The sequence below is a fragment of the Diplotaxodon limnothrissa genome, linkage group LG12 (genome assembly GCF_057381915.1).
Source record: "Diplotaxodon limnothrissa isolate DT_005_m linkage group LG12, D_limnothrissa_male_GT1.1, whole genome shotgun sequence".
Taxonomy (NCBI): domain Eukaryota; kingdom Metazoa; phylum Chordata; class Actinopteri; order Cichliformes; family Cichlidae; genus Diplotaxodon; species Diplotaxodon limnothrissa.
Genome location: NC_140607.1, coordinates 23,550,541 through 23,576,467, shown reverse-complemented (window position 1 = coordinate 23,576,467; position 25,927 = coordinate 23,550,541). Strand labels below are relative to the sequence as shown.

General features: G+C 38.8%; 1 protein-coding gene across 2 annotated transcripts in view; it reads left to right on the top strand.

Moving 5' to 3' along the window:
• ntrk2a (neurotrophic tyrosine kinase, receptor, type 2a) overlaps window positions 1-25,418 on the top strand; it is a 105,421-nt gene extending 80,003 nt beyond the window's left edge. For both annotated transcript variants that reach the window (XM_085368360.1, XM_085368361.1), the window contains 6 exons: window positions 4,585-4,715; window positions 8,898-9,070; window positions 9,306-9,461; window positions 9,798-9,888; window positions 22,824-22,982; window positions 25,233-25,418. In XM_085368360.1, the coding sequence (XP_085224486.1) occupies window positions 4,585-4,715; window positions 8,898-9,070; window positions 9,306-9,461; window positions 9,798-9,888; window positions 22,824-22,982; window positions 25,233-25,418 (896 nt within the window). The remainder of the gene's footprint in view (window positions 1-4,584; window positions 4,716-8,897; window positions 9,071-9,305; window positions 9,462-9,797; window positions 9,889-22,823; window positions 22,983-25,232) is intronic.
• The last annotated feature ends 509 nt before the right edge of the window (window positions 25,419-25,927 follow it).

Below are 25,927 nucleotides of genomic sequence, written 5' to 3'. Positions count from 1 at the left end.
ATTAGCTACGCTTGCTGATAGGAGGGCGCAGAGTCAGGAAAAATCAGTGCCATGACATTACTGAAGAACGTTTGACGTTTCTGGTTGTCCTCTTCTCAAAGCATCTGTCAAACACGACTGTGTCTTTGACTTATCCTGTTGCTCAGTTCAAAGTACCGAACTCAGTTTTTCCAAGCTGTTCAAGCTGTTTTATGTCTGCATTCAACGCAATGGAAAGAATTTGGGAAGATGAGACGAAGAAGAACGGAATATGAAACAGATGGCAAACGGAGAATAATTATGTCCTCAGACATTAATTTATTTGGGAGTTCATAAGATGCTGATGAAGGATAGGTGTGATGGGACTCTAAATGATGTGGTGGAAAAATGAAGGCAGGAGGGCAAAAAAGGTGGAAGATGAGGGGGTCGATGGGAAATATTATTCTTCTTGATGTTAATATTGTAAACCCTGTCATAAACAGTTAATGGAAAAAAACTAATGGAGCAACAGAACGGGGGAAGAACCTGTGCCTGGATGTTAATACTTAGAGGATGCTGATTAAAAACTGATAGGTTTAGCAGCCGAGAGGAACAGCAACAGGGAGAGATAAATGGTGAAACAGAGGAACGCTAAATAAGGAAAGTGAGAGTAAGATAATGAGAATAGATGGAAGAATGCAAATGAGGGAAAATGAGTGAATATGATAAGCATGGAAAACGGGTACTAATTAGGAAAAACATCAGAGAGTAAGTGTGTTAAGTCTGGTAAATGAGGAATTATATTTTAGTAGATCTTAATTAAGGATACTGATTGAGGAGAAGGGGTGTGATATGTCGCACGGCATGTGGAGACACAGTGTAACAATGAAAGTGAGGTGGAAGACAGATTGTAAACTTGGCAAAAGGAAAGCAGCTGCAAAGCACAATTATTTAATGACTGAAATACGGCCATTAGAAATAAAAGGACTTATTCTTTTACGCTCTTGATAGACAATAAATGCTAATGCTTGAATACATGCAAAATAGATGCGACGACACTGGAAATCTAACCAAAAAAGACACAAAAAAGAAAATTGCAGGAAAAGGTTGTGTGAATAACCACATCTTCCTGCCAAAGACTAAAGAAAAGAAAGGAGGGGAAAAAAGCGGTACGGGAAGCACTGGTCTGCAAACATCAATTTATTTGCTATTTGAGGATGTTAATTAAGGAGAAGTGGTGCAAGGCATTTTCATGGATGAATGCTTATTAGACAACTGCAGTAGGAAAATAGTGCGGTGAGGTAATTAGCTGGTTAAATGGTGGGTAGCTTTCTTGTGGGGATGTGAGTTTATTGTGCGCCGTTGTTGCAAAGGGAATTGTGGTGATCAGCGACATGTTGGTTTTTTTATTTGAGATGAAGACTCAATTTTAGGAGAAATAGATGATAAAATAATTAGTAAATGATGAAACAATTTACAAATATTCTTGACTTTTATTCATGCTGATACCTCAGGATTATGTATTCAGGTTTAGAAGGTAGAAGTTATTCACATGCTGCTGATTTGCAAAAACGAAAAAGATCCGCAGCGTCACTTTTTCATCATGTAAACACATATTCAGATACTTACAGGACTTATTTGATAAAACCATCCTAAACTATAAGCTGATGGGGTTTAGGCCCTTGCCATCTGAGTAAAATATTAAAAGGTGAACTGTGTCTGCAGTACAATGCATGACTTGTTTGTTTTGAAATGAAAATCTTTCCCCAAACATGACCATGATACTTTTGCTGGGTAACCACACAGCACATGGAAGAAAGAACTTCCTTATGTGGACTTTGTTGCTCTTTCAAACAGCATCGCTAGCTCTTGGCATCGAAGATTGCTGCAAGCCACCAATACGGAAGGACACCCAGTGTGTATCCCTGTGTAAGGCACTGGTTTCTGACAGAAGCCTGTATTTGAGGCCCGGGGACAAGAAAACGTCTATTTAGTGTATCATAGAATCTGCATCTGGAGTACTTTCCACCATCCTAACAGAAAGCCCAGTATGTTGTTTTTTCTTTTTTTCATTGACCGATAGAAGCTCACAGAAATCTTCCACACACAAGCTATCAAAATAAAAGAGAGGTTGTAGTATAGAAAACACACTGTCCTCCTTAAACCACCCACATTTTCTTTTTGTTCATTTTAGGGGGTTTTTTGAACGCAGGACAGATGGGACTGAACGATCTGCAGTCTTTTTAATTAAAATGTTTTAATTCATTTTCTTATTTGACGTTTCCTTCCCATTAATTCACAAAGGTTACAAATGAAGGCCAAGACGGGATTTGACGGAGACAATATGCAGCCTATCACGTATCATAACAAGAATTTATGAGTGTATAAATGCCTTAAGCAAAACAAAAATATCATATGGTCTTGACCTCATATTTAATGCTTTTGAATATCTGATGCAGACCAGCTGTGTGTTTCTCTTTTCTCCGTAGGTCTGCAGTTACAGTATTGGGTTAGGATGGACCTCAGTAGCTTACAGTGTCGATCGATGCAGCTTCTTCAGAGAGTCTAGCTGAGCTTTAATGTGATATTCTGAGTGGACAGCTTTTCTTCAAATGCACCTCTTAATCACATCACACATAAATCTCATCTCTTGGTGTGTGTGTGTGTGTGTGTGTGTGTGTGTGTGTGTGTGTGTGTGTGTGTGTGTGTGTGTGTGTGTGTGTGTGTCTAAAAGCGTGTGTGTATGTATGCATTTGTATTCAGGACCTAAACGAGCACAGGTATTACAGGATAACGTGTTTCTCTGCATGCAGACAGACATGGAGCACATTTGGCTGGCGATCAAAAGATGGGGTTTAACTAGGTTATTGTAAGGTCACGAGGCTGTTAATCATTCTGCATGATAAAACCTTGTACAATAACCGGCGAGATGCCAATTTTTTTATTTTCTATTTTTATTTTTTTTTTGAGAAATCAGCTGGTGTGGATTCGCGAGTTACTTAGCAACAGAGAGCAGAGTTGTCGACTCTGATCCAACTGTGGATGAGCAGAAGGCAGGAAGAGGTTAGATGCATGAAGCAAGCAGAGAGACACGTTTTTCAAATTTACATTACTGTAAAAACTGTGTTGAAGTCGTAGAAGACAAAAAAGAAGGAATTTGCTTATTTACTTTTGCATTTATTTGATACATAAATCAAGACATAAAATATGTATGCAGTAGAAAATGATCCCCAGATATACAGTAGATACAGTTATGAGCCTTTTTTTGGCTTCGAAATGAAAGTAGATGAGGGATGAACAGTAGAGGAATGTATCTGCATGTGGATTGTGAGTGACAGAAACCATTTATTTTAACATCATTTTCCCTTTAGAAAAACCATGGGGGTTAACATGCCCTGCAGCTGTGCTTTTTGTTCAAAAAGGAGGAAAATCCACAGCTTCGGATTAACAGGGATAAATTGTTATAAGAGTAAAGGTTATTTTATAAGAAAACTGACAAGTTTCAGTTGATACTCCAATGTGATACTCCAAACACAAGGTCCAGAAAACAAGAAGCAACTGGGCATTTTAGAGAAGAGTAAAAATAGATTCAATTGCTCTTGTAAATACTGGCTACTTACTGGGTAATAGTGCTGAAAGAAAGTCGGTGACGAGAACATTGCTCTTACAGTGTAATTACAGACTAATAAGTAAAGAAAAGCCACACTTTATATTACAGACCTCATGCCTCATCAAGGCTGTGTTATGCGCTCTGTACTTTTACTCATTAACAGACATTACTGCAGCGTGTGGGAGAAAATACAATTTAAAAGAAGGGAGGTTTATTACAACGACGCTGTGTGGATTTATTACCACGTGTCTTCATGTGTGATAGGAGAAAATGTTTGGATGATAGTTTTTGAACTACAGCAACTCATAGTGGGCGCACTGCAAATATACCGCTCTCAAGCACAACTACGCTAGGTCGCAATTGTTATCCAAGGTGACAAAGTCATGCTATCATGTGACTTCTAGAACTATGGAGCTAATTGTTTATGTCTGATAAGATGTTTATTTTCTTTAAGGACAGAGCAAGAATAATAGTTTTGCCACATATGCACTACAAAGATGCTATATTACCACATACTATCAAGTCAACATTCAAATGTCTTCTTTTTGTGTAAAATCAGATGTCTTATGATGCAGTTTTCTCTTCTTTGAGTGAAATCAAACACCACAAAACAAATGACACCAGACTGACTCACTGCATGAGCTGAAGTCATTAAAGTATAAATGGCGTGCGATCAAAGCATCAATCCTGCTTTCCATCATCACTTCCAGCTCCTTGTTTTTATTTGTGTACTTCAGCTTGATTTACAGTTGATCTTTTTCTGGGCCGAACAAGCACTTTTGGCTTGTTTTTCCCTCCCATTATGCCAGCTTTCTTCTTATTGGCTGCCCATCACAAACAGAAGGTTTAAGCAGCAGGTTGGTGGGCTGTGAGCTAAGATTAGAAAAGCTCCCTAAAACTGAGCATTTGGGGCAATAGAAAAGAAACGAGGAAAAAAGATTACCCCCCTCCCCAATTTATATGCATGTTTGTAACTTGTACTAAAAAGTTTTCCTCTTCATCTTCTCATTCTACAGTTGTCCAGCATATTAAAAGACATAACATTGTGCTGAAGAGAGAGCTGGGAGAGGGAGCCTTTGGGAAAGTCTTCCTGGCTGAGTGTTATAACCTTTCACCTGACCAGGAGAAGATACTGGTGGCCGTCAAGGTAATGTTGAAGTCCTAAAATTCCTAAGAAACATATTTATGAATCAGAGAATTAGACTAATTAATTTCATATTGATTCCAGTTTCTGAAAACACAAACTTCTTTTTGCAGCTTTTATAACTCAAAGCCCAGAAATGTAAATAAAATGTATCCTGTGTGCAGTAAAACAAACGGGTCAAGTTTCAACGTGAGATATTTTTAAATTCCTTTGGTCCTACAGAACAATTGATCATGTCAAAATAAAGCTCCTAAATGGCATTATTGAAGGTGAAATTATTATTTTTCTATTCCACAGTATCAGAATTGACATCTGATACATGAAATACATTGAAAATATTGAACTGGTTCCTGAAATAGATCCATGGTATTTTGAAATAAAATCCCTCACATGGCGTCAGCACGGTATTGAGAATCCATGTTGGCCTCCATTTACTGTGCTATTGTTAGAAAGTCCCTCTTTTCATGGGTTTCTCTGCAAGAATAAGGTGGAATTACACTCAAAAACCGCTGACTTCCGGGGTCAAATTGAATGGTTTCCTAGGGAGCATCGCATCTATGTGTCCATCAGTCTCTCCATCTAGGATTCTTTTTCTGCTGTTCTGCAGAGAAACAGGATCTGAACGGTGAAGAACTTCTCATTAACTATACATGACCTGTGAAAGAGCCCCCTCTGCCCCTCACTTCCTCTGTCCTCCACACCTCCAGCTCTCACCTGCAGTCTTTTATTTTCTCTCTCCTCAGTCGTCATCCTGACGCTTGCCTCTTCTCAAATCCTACACCTTCGTTTCTCTTCCTACATTTCCTGTTTGCTCCCGGCTTAGCCCTGAACCACCTGCTGATGTATGCTGCCAGCTTAGCGTCGGTTTAGACTGAACACACTTCAAAACACGGACCTGGAAATCATGGACAGCAGCACAGTTCTTGGTTGTAGAACACGATGCTTCATTTTGCTGGCTGCATGTCAAATCTGGTTAAATGTAGGGGAAAAAATGAACAATTCTCAGATTTCCACGTATGCAGGTACACCATTGAATGTTCTTTTTAAATGACAGCAGATTTGTTTTTAATTAACTAATTGACGACCTGCATACATCAGCGTCAGTGATCCTGCTGCCAATACACTGCAATAACACAAAGTGCTGAAGGGTGATGAAAAGAGACTTTCAACAGTACTAGCTCCATCCATCCATCCATCCATCCATCCATCCATCCATCCATTGTTGTACATATACATATCGCATAACTTGAAACTAAAATAAAAAAACAGTCTCGTGAAGGGGATGCTTAGAGTGTAGAAATCCAAATAAAGATCGTTTCTGTTTGCAAATAAATATGTTGTCACTTCTTACCAGCTGCTTTTAATTAAAAGAAGGAGACATCAAATTAATGCAGACTATTCCTCGAGGTTTTCTAGGCAAATCAAATCCCACGAGATGTTTGAACACTCAGGAGGATACACACATCTGATCTGATCACTTGAAAACAAGAGTGCTGAGAATCTGTTGTAATGACGGGATTTTAGAAACAAATTTGATTTGCCTGTGAGAGTTGTCAGTGTATTTAATTCAATCCCTGGCCAAAAATTATGGAATCGCTACAGTTTGATGAAGTTCATTCAGCTTTTTCCTGCTTTTTTCTTTAAACTTTCTTAGAAATAAACAACTCATCTGTCATTCTATGTTGTCTATATATTTGCTACAGATTTTATACAAGGCGTCGTATAATCCTTTCCATTGTTTGAGTAGACACCTCTCTTGTTGGGGGCCATGCTTCCTTTCAGTCAGCCAGGTGTAGCAGCAGCTTGTTAAGGTCCTCAAACTCTTTCTTTTAACTGCAGACTATTTTGCATATTTAAATTTGCACAGGTATTTGTTTTAGAAATGCAAATTGCAAGGAGTTTCAATACTTCTTTCCTCAACACTCAGTGATTTCATCCTGCAAATGTGGTGATTCCATCATTTAACAGCTATAATTATTGTGTCCTGTAATTCCACTGTACAGAATAAAGGGGAAAGGACATGGATTATGAGGAATGCACTTTCTTTATGATAAACCACGCCATGCTTATATTGCTCTCTGTGAGTCATGCTACATTACAGGTACAGGTTCTCATTTGTATACCACATTACAATGACCTACACACACTAATAGAGCTTAATGGGCCTGGATTTTAGGGTTGTCTATCAATCAATCCGTCATCCATAATACAGAAGCAAGTTTTACTGTTACTGTATATTAAACACTGAGTTGCCATCGATCAGAGGATAATTGTAACAAGTGCACATAAAAACAATATGCATATGCACATGCACGCAGGCAAACTCATGCAAACACATTTACGCTCCTGCATCCCATCAGTCATGAACTTCGAGCACTTTCAATAATGTTCTCTTCACGCATGTATATGACTCACCACATTTGTGAGCTGGAGGTTGTTGATTGCTTTTTATTTGTCCATGGACCTGAATGTGCTCAGACTGGATGACTAACAGTGCAGTGTTATGAGTTTCAGCATGGGAATTAATGCAGCTTTCAGTACAGAAAGTCACACTGTGATTTGTAATACTCCCAGGCTCACAGGAAAGTCAGTATTTTTCCTAAACTCAACATTAATATGTTTGGCTCAATACAATGATTAATACTGGTCGCAGTGGTCATTTGATACTGATTGAGACCAGCGGTGCAGTGAATAACATTTCTTTTTCCTCTTTAAGTTCATTTTTCTTTTTCTTTTCTCTTTTTTTAAGGAGCACACAGTACAGTACATCATAGATTAGACTTCAGGGAGTCATCGTCAGTCAAACTGGGATAATGAGGAAAATTGTCCATGTTTTATGAGCATCTCTTAAGAAGTCACTTTTTGCAAAGAAATTGTAAAAGCTTCATTATAAGTTAATAGATCATTACAGATAAGTTCTAAACCATGCTAAGAACAAAGTCTGGGCTTTCAGCATCATATTCATCGCCTCTTATTACCTCCTGCTGGTTTCTTTCAGAGTGAGGAACAGCTGTGTTTATTTGTGGCTTTCAAACATTCAGAACTGCACTGATATGAAAAACCACACCAATAAAAATAACTGGAAACCTCAAAGCTGGTTTTAATAGCTTTTCATTGACCTACACAGCGTCAGTCTTCATTTTTAGCCATTATTAATTCTATTAATTACGAACAATAAACTGATAACATTAAATATAACAGTGAAAGGTCCTGCAAAGACATCTGAGGAAAGTCAGTCAACTCACATATCCTATGCATATTCTCAAGTTACATGGTGAGACAGGGGCACAGGCATTCATATACACTATCTATACTGTAATAATCATCTTCTTGCAGTATCACCTTGCAGTCTGCAGTGTACTCGACCATGCCTCTGTTTCACAGTACATTATTGGTTGAATGTAAGTGCTTAAGGTTGAAGTCTGTCTAATATTCTTCCATTTTAGTGCTTTTGATGAAAGGTCAGAGGTCATCTCATTCTGCTTTTTCTAAGTCAGTGCTCCTGTAGATCTGTATTTGTAGTCGGAGGTTCTACCTGCAATGTGTGTGCACAGGCACACTCGCCACTCGCCACACGCTCACACCTCATGTATATCTCTATCATATACTGTAGGAAGACAATCAATTATTCATGTAGGACAAGAGAAACTTTTCTATATTTTTCTTCTTATATGTGAAATTAATACACACCCCGTATCACTTTCATTTCCTGTAACTCGCCTCCAAACACACACACAGTCATTCACTTTCACTTCACATACACTCTCTGTCATGGATGCTTGTATTACACAAGCTCCCTGACAGATTTCCTGATTCATGGAAGGGAGACAAAGATTAGTTTCAAAGGGAACAGGGAAACATAATGAATGTAAACAGTGCTGTACTTTGTAATGGCTAGCATTTATTTAAAATGTCTCCATCCTTTTCCTGCTCTGCTGTCATATCGGTCCTTGTTTGGTGCCAGTAATTTCACACTGTTTGTGCCGTGTTGCTGTAACTCACTTTTATATGCACTTTTGTATTGTTTTTTTCACACAGTGGACGTCAGCCAAATAAATTGGAGGAGAATGAATCCACTATGAAAATGACCAATTGGCAGAAGTGTATGTGGTATAATGTGTGAGGTTTTGATTTGTCACTTTATTAAAATGTCACTTGTGTGTGTGCGTGTGTGTGTGTGTGCAGACACTTAAAGAGGCCAGCGAAAATGCCAGGAAGGATTTCCATCGTGAGGCTGAGCTGCTGACGAACCTTCAGCATGAGCATATTGTCACTTTCTACGGAGTGTGCGTGGAGAGCGACCCGCTCATTATGGTGTTTGAGTACATGAAACACGGTGACCTCAACAAGTTCCTCAGGCATGACTCTCTTCTTCAATATGTAAAATGGCAAAATTTTAAATGTGTTTTTCTCTAAAGAGTTTCTATGAAAAATGAGCGATCAAAGAATTAAAGATTAGGAAGCTTGCGTGTGCTAATCCAGCTTAATCTTCTACATACTCTCTATTAGAGGGACACATGTAAACATCGTACGTGGTTGATACATGGCTGAAAAGACAAATGATACATTGTTTCCCTTGTTTTTTTCTCACAGGGCTCATGGTCCAGATGCAGTTTTGATGGCAGAGGGCCAGACCACCAGACCTGTGGAGCTGACCCAGTCTCAAATGCTTCACATTGCCCAGCAGATAGCATCTGGCATGGTCTACCTGGCATCACAACACTTTGTGCACCGTGACCTGGCCACAAGGTTTGTAAAATACTCTGTTAATGCACATCGTGTTTGCTTGTTCCTAACAGATGCCAGATGTGTCATTAAACAGGAACTTTTATTCTGATCCTTGAGGAATTTATTTAAAACTCATAATGACTGAGTACGAACAATCGCTAATACCACCTAAAAACATCTAACAAGGAGGACTGTAGCTATTAGCGGAACCAGTAAATAATCAGCTAGAGATAATCAGTAAAACAGTCATGGTAATAACCATATAATAAGATATATGGTTGTAGTTTAACACCCTTCATTTTAACTCAGCAATGTGAAACATCTTTATTGAGTCTCACTGTGTTTGTTGTCCAAAAGGAACTGCCTGGTGGGTGAGAACCTGCTGGTAAAGATTGGAGACTTTGGCATGTCAAGAGATGTCTACAGCACTGACTACTACAGGGTAGGTGTATGTGTCGATATCTTTTCAGGCCTTTCTTTCAGCCTCCCCTCCCTCCCTGCTGCATGGGTGCCTCTCTGCTACTCCCCTGCATGGGCATGACTGATGGACGTGGGGGTTTGAGTAAGACACTCGCAGGGATAGGTTAACTCAACAGAAGGAGTTGGAAATGGTTAGCATGTTTGATTAGGTGAGTTCGTGGGGTGTTACATTTGCTTTAAGTAACTAAAAAAGTACAGGTGAAAGGAATGCATTTAAAAAGATCCATGTTCAGTGTTTTTGAGCATTTTTGTGTACTGCAGGGATATTTAGCAGCTTTTCTTGCTGTGCTTGGATAACTCAGGGGTACAAAACAAAACTGAAAGTGTGTGTTTTTCTTTCTGCAGATAATCTGTTACTTTTCCAAAAGGCCAAAATCTAATCAGTTGTATTGATTGATAGGTAGTTGGACTGTCCATTTTTCCTGCCCTTTCTCTCATTCTCTCTGACAAAGCGACACAACTGACAATGACAGAGTAGGAGAGAGAAAGAGGTAGAAGACTGCAGGCATTCAATGGCTAGACAATCGTTTAAAATTTCAGAAAGATAATAATATACAACTGATGGATGTATCATTCAGTGACGGTAATTTTGCAGTAATAATTCATCTTGAACAGAAATGCTCATTGTAGTTATGAAAATCTATATTTCTAACTTGCTGGGAAAGAGAGTTGTCTTTGCAGTTTGTTCTCCTTTCACACGTTCCACATGCATAATTACACATATGTACTTTGGTATAAATTGTAATGTATATGCACTGTATTGGCATGCTGATATAAGAAAACACAAGATATTTTTTTCCTGTTTCTCATTAAAAATATTAAAATTGTCTGCAACTACTGGGGCTAAAAAAAAATGAAGTCAAGTTAGAAGTGCCAGAAACTGCAGTTCCTTTAGTGGCCACTTGAGGCTGCCCACATTAATAGAACAGAATAGAATAGAATTCAACTTTATTGTCATTGCACATGCACAGGTACAGGGCAACGAAATGCAGTTTGCATCAAACTGCATTTGTCTGTTCCCTATTTTCCCATCTGTATGATGATTTCTTTTTTTACAAAGTGCTCTACAAACTGAGATATTGGCTCTCTTACGAGTTAGCAAACATAAACTAATGTAAATCAATTAGCTGCAACCAACGTCTCGTTCTGTACTGGCACAAGATGGTGCTAACCATGTTATAAAAATTGTAACTTTAAACATGTATTAAATCCAGCTTCGAAGTCATTGATAAATCCGTGTCAGTTTTAGGGAATATGGCTAAATTTGAAAGGCTTGTGTGACTGACTGATTTGCCAGCAAAGGCACAAAGTGCTGTGCACAAAAAGAGTAATATAAATAAGAAGATTAAGTGCCATAACAGCAAATAACACAACCTGTTTATTTCATTGTGTCTTGCACAATAAAATAAACAGGTTCTTTGATTATGTATGGAGAACCACTAAAAAAAATGTGAGCGTAAGTATGAAAATGGTCATTTTCAGAATCAGAATCAGAATACTTTATTGATCCCTGGGGGAAATTATTATTTTTAAACAGTTAGTGCAATGCTTTTGGTAAATTACTTGAATTAAGGGTAAAACTGCAGTATTATTATCCAAATGTTTATGAGCCTTGCTATATCTGTGTCTGTGGATTGAAGCTGTACGCTTTATGAGTATAACTTACTAACCAAGCTTGCTACATTCAAAATATGTTCCTTTTCTGAAGGCTTCCTGCCCATCCTTTATATACAGTCTGTGATTTCCTCACAGAAAGCTTCTGATACCCCACAAAACTATAAATGCCACGTTGCCTGAATGAATCTTTTTTAAAAGAACATAAAAAAAATGCTATTTTTTCGAGGTCTTTGATAATGACTGTTGACATAAAATCAAAATAACAGGTTATATTTGGCATCAAATTAAAGATTGGTTTGCTGCTGTGGCATTTTTTTGTGCTATCTCTGTGTGACGACACACAGCAAGCTCCCCGCTCCTCCTCCTTCCTTTCACCCCTCCTCAATAAAGCTAAGTGCTGTGGCTGTAGTCATGGTAACGGCAGAGGGCAGTGGCGGTGGGTCTCTTACTTGGGTCTCCAACGTTTCTCAGGAAGAAAAGTAATCAGAGAAGTTCTGTTTAGTATGCTGAAGCAGTAGTGGAGAAATAGAGTTGGAGAAGGAGTAAGATGTAAGTGTGGGAGATGGAGGCAGGAGGGTGGCAAAGCGATGAAAGGAGAGAAAGGATTGGAAATAAGGGAGAAGGGGGGGGAGTAGCAGGAGAAGAAGAGAAAGAGGGAGGAGAAGGAGTGGGATGCCAGGAAAGAAGAAAACAAGACACAAATAAATATCCAAAAAGAGAGACGAGGCAGTAATAGAGCGATACAGGGGCATACGGCACTGCTTAAGACGACCACAGAGCAGCGTATCAGAGTAAAATGACAAAAAAAAGGACAGAGAGGTAGACAGACAGGAGAAAAACAAAAACCAGAATAGAGGCATAGGGGGGTGGAAGGTAAAACATAGTGATTCAGCCGTATTTCAGCATCCAGGAGAGACAGAGGTGTGTGTGTGAGTGTGGGGGGACGTGTAGAGTGTAGGGACCCAGTCATGCTCTTGCGTCAGACAAGTGAAGATGAGTCATAGAGGAATTGGAGCCCCCCCCCCACAACCCCATGCCTGTGTGTGTGCGTGTATATGTGCAGGGAAATAGATGCAGAGGCGTAGGATTGAAGGGGCTGTGATGACGTCATTGAATCCCCTGTTACACAATGAACCTGACAGGCGCTTCAGGAGACAGACAGGATGCCTCAAATCAAACCTTGAGCCTTTCCACACAGGCTCGGTGTGCGTGTGTGTGTGGGCGTATGGGTGCGTGGGTGGGGCTCGACTCCAACACTATAGCACATTTATTCATTTTCCCCTAAACTGATTTTATGGCCAAATGTGTAGGATGAAAGAAAATTAAGGTTTCATGCCTGACTGTTTTACGCTGCTGACACGGCCTGTAGATGAACACGGGCAGTGAAGCAGAGCTGACAAATCTCTGAGTAATTTTTTTGGGTAGTGGGTGGTTTTTTTTCTTCAGAGACAAGTATCGACCTTGTGAAGCACCTGGAGAGGCGACAGTGAAACAGTTATCCGTGATTAAGCAAATGTGCATCAAGACAAAACTGAGAGGATGTAACACAAATTATTCAACTGCTCATTGCTCATGTACATGGCCTCATTGTACCTTTTATATCATTATTACTATATTATTATTACAAAGAAAGAGACCTCATTCACATACTGCATTGGTTACCAAGAAGTTGATGGGGCAAAGTTTTTTGCCTTTGAACTTGTTGTGAAAGTGTGCAAGCTAACCCAGTCCTATTTGTATAGTTGTGTAGAACTGATTGCAACATCACAGGGACTGAAAAGTCAAAAGTCAAAAGCAAGTAGAAACAAATAAAATGATGATCTAAAGTTTGCATGCTTACATAAGCTGAGACTTCATATCTTCTGGTTAAGAGATTATGTCATTAATGGCTCAACGAGAAAGTTTACGCAATCATCACACCACCCTACTTAGTCTCTGAGGACAACAGCCAATAATTGCTCATTTATAAAACTTACTGTAATACACAAACTATTTGTTTTTGTTTGTTTCTTTGTCTGCAAATTCTCCCTGGATCATTATCTAGAAAAAATTTGAAACAAAGGCCCCTTAAGGTTCTTATCTATATCAGATGTTATGCTGTCCTCGTGTTGTCTAGCGACGACCTAGCAACAGTGACACTTTTTAGCATTTAAGCTCCTATAATGCAGTATTAAAGCATCCCATTGTTTTAAGTTCAAGACAATAACATCTCATTTATATCCACAAAGGCTAAATTATGCATGATATACTACAACACTATCATGTTGCTTAGCAACCACTTTGCAGTGGGCTAAAGTGACCCATTTTTTAACATTTAAACAACATCTGTTGCCCGTTTTTTACTTTTCTCAATGTGATTAAATATATCAGTAAGCAATAGCATGGACAAGCCAAACAATACTGTAGCATGAGTGCATATTAGTGAAGAGAAATTAAATAAAAGGCAAAATCATCATGCCGATTTTGCCCACATTGTTTGCTTACCTGTGTGAAAGCAAAGCCTGTTCAATCCTGGCTGGTGAATCTAACCTGTGATGCCAAAAGTCTTGCCTTTTACTTTGGATTTTGCATATGAATATGTACAAATCTTCTTTGCGAGATTAATCGAATGTTAACACAGACTTTTGCAGGCTTTTTTACTTCCTCATTGTTGTTCTAACAAAACGTCAGTATGTGGCCATTGGGAATTTTGTGACTTGACAACTGCACGTTGAAGAAGTACTACCATCATATTTCCTGCTGGGTTTTTATTCGACATGAGCACCATCACAAAAAATACTTAGCTTAAACCTACATGTCATTGGCTTTACTGTATCTGAGCTGGCCAGGAGAGAACCATCACATGTACTTAGACACAAGCGTTCTTGAGTTTTTTCCATGACAGCAGAGACAACGATACGGTTCCCTGTGTAAGGTGCGAGTGGACGGGGTTACTCACGTAAGCTCCTCCTACATCAAAATCCCATAATGCCTTCTTTTCAACGTGCAGTTGCCATGGATACCACAGCCTCTGGGAGGTCATCACAAAGAACACACATCCCTCCTCTCTGCTGTGTTTTTTCCTCGTCTTTTTGAGGCTTTCCTGGAACACTCAGACAGTGGTCGAGGTGAAATAATGCATATTTATAAGACAGAGACTGAGGGAGACAGGCAGGCGGGCTTAGAGACAGTGAAGGAAGGTGAGAACGATTGAGAGAGATTGAGGGGGAGAGAGATAAGGGAGCAGGAAAGAAGACAAAGACTGATGACGAAGCCACTGACAGCAAAGACAAAACACAGAATGAGCCGATGACAGAGAGAAATGCAGCAACTAGGCGTAGGTAAAAAAAACTTAGAAAGCATGTTTGGTCTTCAGACTGATCCACTGTAAACACGACTTTCTTAATATTTGATGACCCCCTCCTCCCAGTGACAGGAAGACTCAGTCTGAGGCTTTCCTTTCCTGCTCTTTCATGGGTTTTCTCTCCTGTTTTCTATTTAATTCAACCCTGTTGGTGCCCTTTTGAAGTGACTGCCCTTCACTTTGTTCCTCATTGTCTCGCCAATGAACGCACACAAATACACGTACGGTTAACAAACATAAAAGGAGAGATGTTGCGCGGCAGTTCAAGAGGCCCGTATTAATATTTCAGAGCATCAGGGGAAATGATCAGTCATGATGAATAACACAAAAAGACTAATGGATATAATGAAATATATAAAAACTATCAATAGAGTAGAACGGAAAAATCTCCCCAACAAAGCAAGTAATAACAACGCTGCTCGACTTAACTGCAAATCCTTTGTTGATTCACGCATGAGTGATTTTTATTCACAAAAAAACAAAAATAAACTAAAAAACAATAAAACATATACAGAGAAAAATGAGTTTCAGACAGTTTCCAATGAGTAGGAAATTATACAGAGCCATTATGTTCTCATTTTGTTTAATGTTGTGGGCGTAATTGTTGGTTAGTTTGCAGTACATTTATTCTAATGTTAATCTTCCACGTGCAATAATAAACAGAGCTGTGTTTGGTTAGAAATGACATCGGTTTTTTTGTTGGTTTTAGATTTTTTTTAGTCTAAACAGATTATTAACACATCATGTTAGTGTTGTCGCTGCTCATAAAATGCCTTCTTGGCAGTCCCCGCTTTTCTTCCATTAATGATCTGCATCACCATGTAACACATTACAGTCACTAACAAACAGTTTGGTTGTTACTTGAATACACTTTCAGAGGTAGGTGTTATATAAGCTCAGCCTACACCCTTTCAGTTTGCCATTTGAGTTCCTATGATGAACATTAACTGAATAAAAAAAAAAACAAGTTTGGAAGTTCCTCAGTTATCTGCACGATGGGCAAAAATTCAGAAAAAAAATCGATTTTAGGCTGAATTCAAGAACATTCTAGATTTTTCATCATTTTTATTGCACTAAAGGGTAAGACTGTGACAGTGAAGAGCACAATGCACCGAGGTCTATGAGGGGCCTGCAAACCAAAATTCATTCTTTCACTCATTAAAACTCACATGTATGCATTTTCTAACACAGGAAGTTAAGCAGGAAGTCACTCTTCAGAGCGCTGGATGACTATCCAAATATATTATAATACATTGGACAAATTCGAAGAAAGACTACAGATTCTTTGTTCTTCAAAGGTTTATAAAGAACTCGGTGATCACATTCAAACCTTTACTGGAGTTTTGAACTATAGAAACAGCGATTAAGGGCAGAGTTCAATTGAATAGTGGATTACATTTATTTAATGAGCTCCTTTAAAAATATTCAGTATGTTGATTTGCCATGAATTCAAAGCACTACCAAAGAATTTCAGAACCAGCAGAATAACCATGCGCTTTCCACATGAGGAGGGGAAACCCCTCTTTAGATGTGGCAAAGGGTTATAGTCAACAATGCAGGAATGCATAACCCAGATTAGAGTGGCATTTGTGAAAATGACTTTGGTATTGATGAATACAGACCACGGTCAGTTGGAGACAATAATGACCTACACAGTACATATAGACAACTCTGGACATGGAAACCATCACACTGCTAATTGTCTATAATCCAGCTGTTGTTCTGATATCCAGTTTTCATTATCAAATTATTATGACCAAAAGATTTCATTTTAATTATATCATTGTGAGATCTTTTAGAGGTTTTGGGAGGAAAAAAGAAAATTATTATTATTATTACTCAAATAAATTTCATAAATTCCATCATGGATGGATGATGGATCCATTCACCAGTGTTCATGTTGACAGCAAATTTAGTTTTAGTCATTCATTTAGTCATTCACTAAAACATCTTATAGTTTTATTACTCTAGTTGTATTCAAATAAATATCATAAGATTACATTAAAAAGTATATTTTATTTGACTAAAGTATGAAGTATAAGAGTTTGTTGTGTTTTTACCCGTGAGAGTTGCTTCACGTGGTTTACAAAGCATCTTTTTTTCACTAACATCAAATGTGACGTGATTTCATGAGAAACAGGGAGCACTTCCCAACTTGTCCTTCCTTTTCACAAAACTTAATTCGTTCTGATCGGATCTTGTCTCTCCAGAATATTTACATCTGGTTTATATTTGTTGATGGAAATTTCGATACATTTCATTAAAGCTTTTTTCCTCATGAATTTTTTCCTCAAAAATTTTGGTCAATGATATTAAGGCTGCTTCGTACACACACTCACTGAGATCAGTCATGTAAAACTCATGTTTTCACCTGATCTGGGCACTAAATGGAATTTGTTTTTCAGCATTTAATCTGTTTTTTTAAATATATATTTTTTTATTTTCTATCTCTCTCCTCCACTTTTCCTTATTGTCCGATCAACATGTTGTCTGCATTGTAGTGAGTAGGGATTGCTGACCTACATTCATTTACGTGTCATTAGCTAATACACCTGTGTGCCATGAGGATTGGAGAGTGTGTGGCTGAGAGGGTCGCGGTTTGTAAACTGTTTACTGATCAAGTTGACTTTTCACAGCAGGCCAAAACAACCCTCATGCCACCAGGAAATATTCCAGCTTTGCTAACTGACCAGTCCACCCTGTGTGTGTCCTCATTAGGATAAGGATCGGTACCCTGTTTGATCAAGCAGTGTTAAGTTTATATTGTGAACTATGCTTAAATTATAAGAGTACAGTTACACTAATGCAGTGGTTCCCAAACTTTTTTTGCTGGGCCCCCCTTTGTTTTACAAGAAAAATGTTCGCGATTTGAAGAACCCAGCACGTGCTCCCGACGAAGGGAAAACCAATTCTGCAGGGGAGACCTACCTCAGCACTTGTGCAGGTGAAGCCAAAGGGCAGATATGCTTCACCATATTTTCTAGTCTTTGGTTTAGAATGAAGTTGGTTTGGAAACATATTCAGCGATGCTTCATCTCCTGATTTGCGTTTGTGTGGGCGCCCGTGCTAGCAGTGTCCAAGCTCTGTTTTTTTTGTTTTGTTCTATTGGAGCCACATGCTCCAAAAGAATAAGAGCTAAAGCAAGGAATTAAGACAAAGAGTGAAACACAACTGTAGCACTACTGAAATAAAAATATAAACCTGCGAATTATCATAATAGGAGCGTTTTAGGAAGAACAGGTGCTGAGGCTGACTTCAGTTCAATGTGAATGGACTATGCAGTATCTATTATGTAGGGAGGAATATAAGGGAGAGCTCTTTGAGAACACAGCATCACAATAAGACAACAAGAATGTTTTAGACTAAAATCCTGCTGTATTCTGTATGTTGTACACTTCATAATAATAATTTAAAAAAAAAACTAAAAGACTCAAACCTGCTGTATTGTGTAGGAGTGTGTATAATATAAGCATTTTGTATTTTATATTCTATATTACGATTCACATTATGCATTGTGGACCTTCTACTCTGCTTTAGCATACTGCATGCAGATGGAGAAATGTAAATGATAAACAGAGAAACAAGGGAGAAAAAGCATCACTGCAAGAAAAATGAAGGCCTGGGTTTGTAGCGCACGAGCTGCAGAGATGGAGGCAGATATGTTTCCCCAGACGTAAACCTAAACCTGATGGCTATCTGTGTGACAGTGCACATTTTATTACTCTATTAAATAACCCCCTGACTAACACAGAACCAGGCCAAGTGTGGGTACCAAACCATTAATGACACACATAAACCTTAGAAAATGGATTGTGCTATCTGTGTAGCACAGTGGAGTGCAGATCAGTCGCTAGATTCATGTTCAGGGGAGACTAAAGTGAGCGGGGAGGTGCAGTAAGAGGAACAAATCTTGTCAGCAGGTTAAGCTTGCTTTTGATTCATTGAGAAGTTAATGAAAAAGTTAATATATTTAACAATGTTAAAACCCTGAAATCTAAGTCAGCCGTTACAGCCAATCACCATCCTTTTACTTGCAATGTCACCAAAAGTTACGTCCGATTTAGAGGACAGTAAAGTTTTATAGCTTCTGGAACTCAAGTAAAAGTAAACATTATGTTGGATGGTTTTGCTGAAACGTGATGCTGTTGCTCACATGTGCAAATGCTTTCTGTTCTCGAGAATGTGCATATGCTACTTAGTCACCAATGTACTCATTACTTAATGCTTTGCTATAGCATGCTATCTATCACATTTAACTAGTGCAACTCAGTTTGATAAGTGCTTTCCCAAAGTTGCAGCGCCAATCTGCAGAGTGTAGTTACATAAAGGTCATTAAGCTACAGGAGCAACTAATGCAGCATATTCTATCGAACTGACTTTATGAGGGAGTTGGGCTGGAAACCCGTGTAAGAATGTCTAAAACGCAGGGTTACACTGCAAAAACTCAAAATCTTACCAAGTATATTTGTCTTATTTCTAGTCAAAATTATCTCATTACACTTAAAATAAGACACAATCAGCTACAGGGCAACATTTCAGTAAGCTAAAGGAACTTGTTTCAAGACAGTGAATCTTGAAACTAGAGAAAAACTAGAGATTTTTCACTTGTTCCACTGGCAGATTTTTTCACTTATTTTAAGCTAAAATATCTTGTATTAAGTGAAAAAATCTGCCAGTGGAACAAGTGAAAAATCTCTAGTTTTTCTCTAGTTTCAAGATTCACTGTCTTGAAACAAGTTCCTTTAGCTTACTGAAATGTTGCCCTGTAGCTGATTGTGTCTTATTTTAAGTGTAATGAGATAATTTTGACTAGAAATAAGACAAATATACTTGGTAAGATTTTGAGTTTTTGCAGTGTATTAAGAAAAATCAAGTTATTACAAAAGAAAGTAAAACCTTAACTGTGTGGTATTGATTTGATATCAGTCATAAGTGGAAAATCTTATCAAAAGGTGATAAATGTTCATTATAATTTTAATATATTTCACATGTAAAAACAAAAAAGTTACCTGAAACCTCAGTTTAGCCCAAATATGTTGTTCTGTGACTTACATGCTGTTTTTTTCACTCATGGGTAATTGGTTTGATTTAATGACTTCTCTCTCTTAAAATAGTGATTATTAAAAAAACATTTGGATTTGAGATGAGTTTCTTATCGTTTTGATTTTATTACTTAGTTGCTGAATAAGTCATCTTTTTTTCTCCTTTTGTTTTTCTCAATTTTAATGTCTTGCAAAATAAATAGCTTGGAATCAAAATTCAAACTTTTAGGTAGCATTGGATATCGCTGCTGTCAAACACTATTATCTGTTATCGCTATTATCGCCCTTTCGTAAGTATCCGGAGGTATCACTCGTCCATTTTTTCTCTGAAAGTCATGCTTTGCTCGCACTCTGTGTCTGACCTCCCTGATTTTTCAGTCAGAGAGATTTAGTCTGTCATCATGCTTGCTTGTGTCTTTATATTCCTCATTTTTCATTAGGATGTGGTTTCTGAGTCTCTGAAGATTTAAACTGTTATCTTGAGATTTAAAGGGGGGGGGTTGGATCCACCTTTAGACTTCTTTTTGCTTGATGTTGGCGTAAGTGAAAACATTTTGTAACAGGAAAAAAATCTAATAAAAACAACCTGTTATTAGATGGAAAAAATGTGAAAATATTTCACCTGTACACAGTGCGTAACTTTAGCCAAGAGCTAATAAAGAAAATATAATATATTACGTACAAGTTTTGTCATAAGGTTATTTTTGCACCGTTAAAGGAAAAAGAGAGATAAAAGAAGAGGGATTAAAAGAAGATTCATTATAATTTAATCAATTAAATTAAATTAATTAAATTCATTAAACACATATGTATTCATGACACATTTTCATGTTATTCTTTTTTATCTTCATTGTATCACTGTAAGTAATGAGATGGCAAAATCAGCTGTTCATAAACACCAAATAAATGAATTTAGCTGTGGTTGTTTAACTGATGTGATCCATGTGTAAGCTCAGCTGTATATGTGTGCAGTTGTTGTTTAAGGGGATATGAAGCAGTTTATATAAGGCGCACTGTCGATGAATCTGTTTTCATACAGATCAGATAAGTCAAACTTTACTCAACTCATTCTTCATGGTTCCTCCACTTCTGTACCATTGATTTGTTAATGTTGAATTCTCCCACAGTTGCTCTATTCCCATGTTGTTGCAGTATATTAATGACTAACCTCATATGGGGCGATCGTGGCTCAAGAGTTGGCAGTTTGTCTTGTAATCGTAAGGTTGCTGGTTTGAGCCCTGGCTCGATCATTGGTCATTGTGCCCTTGGGCACACCATTGCCTACTGGTGGTGGTCAGAGGGCCCGGTGGCGCCAGTGTCCGGCAGCCTCGCCTCTGTCAGTGCGCCCCAGGGCTGCTGTGGCTACAATGTAGCTTGCCATCACCAATATGTGAATGTGTGTGTGAATGGGTGGATGACTGAACGCTTTGGAGTCCTTAGGGACTAGTAAAGCGCTATACAAATACAGCATTCATCCTCCAGCTTCACTGTTTATGTTATGCTAACATAGCTGTGTTGCTAGCGATCATGTAGCACATTGTTATATACCAGCTAGTCCAACTTCAGTAACCTACAAAAGTCACTGCTGTTTAGTTTTCTGTCTTCATTTATGTTGGAAGTGATATCAGAGCTGTATGTTTTAATTTTTTCAGAAATCACTCAGTCAGAACATGCTATATCATGTTTAGGTTTAGGTAACTAGCAAAACTAGCGAACTAACTTCCCGCTAACGCCGTTAAATTGAATAAATTTAAATTCTAGTGGTACGGATGAAGTCATAGAATCACTCTGATTGATATTTTTGGATAAAGTTCAAAAATAAAATCATCTATCTGTTACACTAACCTGCCATAAGTGACAAGACATGTACCACATTCAGATGAATGAGTCTGATGATGTTTTGTCTCCAGATTTATGACATTTTAGTAATGAAGACTTTGAACGTCCATCGCTTTATTATCTCAGCCAGAGTTAAATGATTTAATGTAAGATTTGTATCTGCCAAAGGAAGCGTCTGACTTGTTTGGGTCTAGATTCAGTGAAAAAGCCCTCCTGGCTCCAGGAACCAAATTTTCTTTTTATAGGCATCGCAAGAAGGATTTTATTCCATTCTTTGAAATGGATGATGCCATTATTTGTGTTGATGGTAAAGGTCTTTTGGGTTGTGAGTACTGTTACGGCCCTAGCCTCTCTCTCTCTCCTGAGGGTGCCTGTGTGGGCGTGTCCCACTACCTCCCCTGCCTGAGATGCCACCTTTCCCTCCTGTACAGCTGACTCCCATCAGCAATTAAGGGTATTTAAGCCCAGAGCAGGGTGAGCTCTGGGCCAGAGTGCCATTTTGTGTGGGTCCAGCTAGTGAGCTGAGTGTCTTGTGGTGTTTCCAGCTAGTGAGCTGAGTGTCTTGTGGTGTTTCCAGCTAGTGAGCTGCGCTTTCCTTTTGACTTTTTGCCTTACTGACCGACGCCTGAGTTTTGTTTGTTTCTTTTATGGTGATAACGGCTTGTCCGTCTCTTTTAGTTGAATTACTTCAATAAAACTGTTTTATTTAACTGTTTTGCCTCCCTGACTCCTTTTTCTGACCCGGTCACTTTTGTTACTTCCCCCTCCCCGCCTAGACCCCCCCCCCCCCCCCCAGGGGAACGTAACAGTACAATGCAGTTGGAGTGGACTGTTCATCGACAAGTAGAGAAGCCAGCGTATATTAAGTAATATTGTTTACTGGTATTTTTGAACTTAAATTTAAGGTCAATTAATGTCAGATATATTCTGGCAAACAGCAGACATTTTATTCCTTGATGCAGGGCGGGGAAACAGAATATAAGATGCTTCTCAGCTTTCACAATCCGACCGTACTTCATACTTTCTGTGTGTAACTGTGTCTCTGTGTGTGTGCTTTCAAAGGTTGGAGGTCATACCATGCTGCCCATCCGCTGGATGCCTCCTGAAAGCATCATGTACAGGAAGTTCACAACAGAAAGTGATGTTTGGAGCCTCGGAGTTGTTCTCTGGGAGATCTTCACCTATGGAAAACAACCCTGGTACCAGCTCTCCAATAATGAGGTATACAAACTTTTATTATAAGTGCAATAGTTTCTTCTGCAGGTGCACGAAGACGTTTGTGATTCACAATTATATAAACGACCTGGCTTAATAATTAACATACTTTTTGCAGTGTTTTTAAATTTGTTGAGTGATCACCAAGTCCTGGTAATTCCAGCATTAAAGTTAAAGTAACAAAAGTTCTGTAAAAGTTGCCTTGGAAGCACCTTCTTTTTAATAAGTGATGCTGAACAAGCTGTTGCAGCCCCGAGATATGATGAAACAGCCCTTCAGTAAAAGTAAGGCTAAATATTTGATCTGTTTTGTGTGCATGTTTCTCATAGGTATACACCGAGTGAGTCTTTTGTTCTGCGTCATCTCCTCACTCACAGAAACTCAGTAAGAATGACTTCATGACATGGAGCAAGCTACTCGAAAGAAAGAGAAACAAAACCCAGATGAAAAATCTGCCGGGGCCGTTTCTTTTTCCTGAGTCTAGCAGAAGTGTAGCAGTTGTTAGACATCGCGCCTTTTAGATTTTTTAGATATTAAGAGTATTTTCTTGATTCCTCTTACTTACTGTATAATGAAGTTGGAAGTAAATGGCAATTTCTTAAAGCCACACGTGGTAATATAGACTTTTTCTAAATAACATAATTTGTTTTAAACACTCAGATGTTTTGAATTTCCAGAATTGACAACTGCCTCTATCAGAAAGCTGTGGAAAATTAAAATAAGGCTGAATTGTATGAATGACTCATTTTAAAATGGCTAAACAATCTACTTGCTCAAATTCAATCAGATTGTGGAAACAACGGCAACTCCCTCACACAAAGAAAATCAACTTAACCCAGAATTCGAATCAATTTTCCGGAAAACACAGCAGTGTCACAGCCTTCAACCCCTCGTCTTAACCTTAGCCTTACCAGCATGAACCCTGGGAGAGCCCTTAACTCTGGTTACATCCAAAAAATTAACCTTTAGCCCTTTCACTGTCTTCTTTTACCCTTTATGTCTGTCTATCCTCTGCTGTATCACAGCTCACTCGCATCGTGAATGAAATGTGATGCTCACATATCTTTTACACAGGATTTAAAGTTTTGATTGGGTCCTTTGTAATTTTAGATATTGAAATACTGCCTGTGCTGACTACAAACAGTACAATCACCTGACACTTTGTTAGGTACACTTATTTATGGGCTTGTTAATGTAAATATCTAATCAGCCAGTCGGCCGCTGCAGCTCAATGCATTTTGGCATGTAGTCATGGTCAAGATGAAGCTCAAACTGAGCATCACAACTGCTGATCCACTAGAATTTTTCTAAGGGATCAAATAGAAAACCAAGTGAGCTGCACCGTTAATGCCAAAGGTTGGAGCAGAATGGCCAGAATGCTAACAACTCAAGTAAATGCTCATTACAACTAAAGTATGCAGAAGAGGCCTCACACAACACAACACATTGTGTTGTTGATTTGGTGCAAACTACATGAAAGCATGGACATATCCTTTGTATCAATGATTTAGGCTGCTGTGTGTCAGGTAAGGGTGTGGAGGATAATTTGTTGGCACACTTTCAGCACCTTAACATCGTATAAACACCACAGCCTCACTGAGTATCGTTGCTGACCCTGTCCATCCCTTTATGATCACAATGTGGTGATCTTCTGCCTGCTGATCCCAGCAGATAACACATCATGTCATAAAGCTCAGATCATCTCAAACTGCTTCCTTGAACTTGACAGTGAGTTCATTGTACCCCTGGTGTCACTGACCTCCACAGTCACCAGATCACAATCCAATAGATCAACTTTGAGATGCGCTAGAACAGCGGATTCACTTCATGATTGTGCAGCTGACAAATCTGAAGCAACTGTGTGATGCTGTCATGTCAAAATGGACCAAACTCTTTGAGGAATGTTTACAGCACCTTGTTGAATCTGTGCAATGAACAATTAAAGCAGTTCTGAAGGTAAAAGCAAGGTGCATCTAATGAGTAGGTGTTTACACATGCATGTTGTAAATCTGACTTTCTCCTCACGCTGGTGTAGAGAAATTGCAGACTTTGTCTTGAAGACTTCTCTGGCATATTATTTCTCGAGTTCAGTAAATAATTTATTCGCTGTGACATTTTCACTTGGCAGAGCAGATGCTCCATCATCTTAACTGGAGTTTGAACACTGAATTTATTTTTTCTGATTTGTTCTTTACTAAATGGGACGGGGCTTCTTCTCACAATTAACTTGATGCTTGTCTTTCTTTCGCTCTGTAGGTGATAGAGTGTATAACCCAGGGCAGGGTGCTGCAGCGCCCTAGGACCTGTCCTAAAGAAGTGTATGACCTGATGCTGGGCTGCTGGCAGAGAGAGCCACACATGCGTCTCAACATTAAAGAAATCCACAGTCTGCTCCTCAACCTGGCCAAGGCCTCGCCTGTGTACCTGGATATACTGGGCTGAACGCAGAAGGAGGCTGAAGAAGGGTTTTAGCTGTGTGTGTGCGCGACATGTGTGCATTTATGTGGGGATGGTCGCTGAATGTGAACGTGAATGCATATTTGTGGTTGCGTGCATGTGTGTGCGAGCTGCAGGGTGCGAAGCTCATACAGGTGTGCGTGTGTGCAAGGTGCCGCTGTACAGGATGTGAAGCTATTATTAAACTCTCAAAGGCAATCAAAAAATTCCTCAACTGATCCCCGATCGCCTCTTTCTTCCCTGCCGATGTCCTCTCCTTTATGCATTTCCATCCCCCTTCCTTACCGAAGAGACATTTAAGAGTAATTTAACTTTGGAGTAAAAAGAAAAACAAAAAAACCCAAAAAAAACAACAGCATCTCACTTATTTTCAAATGCTTTAAACTGACTGGGGCTAAACTGATGAAACCTAATTTAAAGGACTTTTAAATGACTCATTCCCTGCTGCCTGTTGGACAACAGGACTCGTTTGAACATCCGCAAATTTCGAGGAG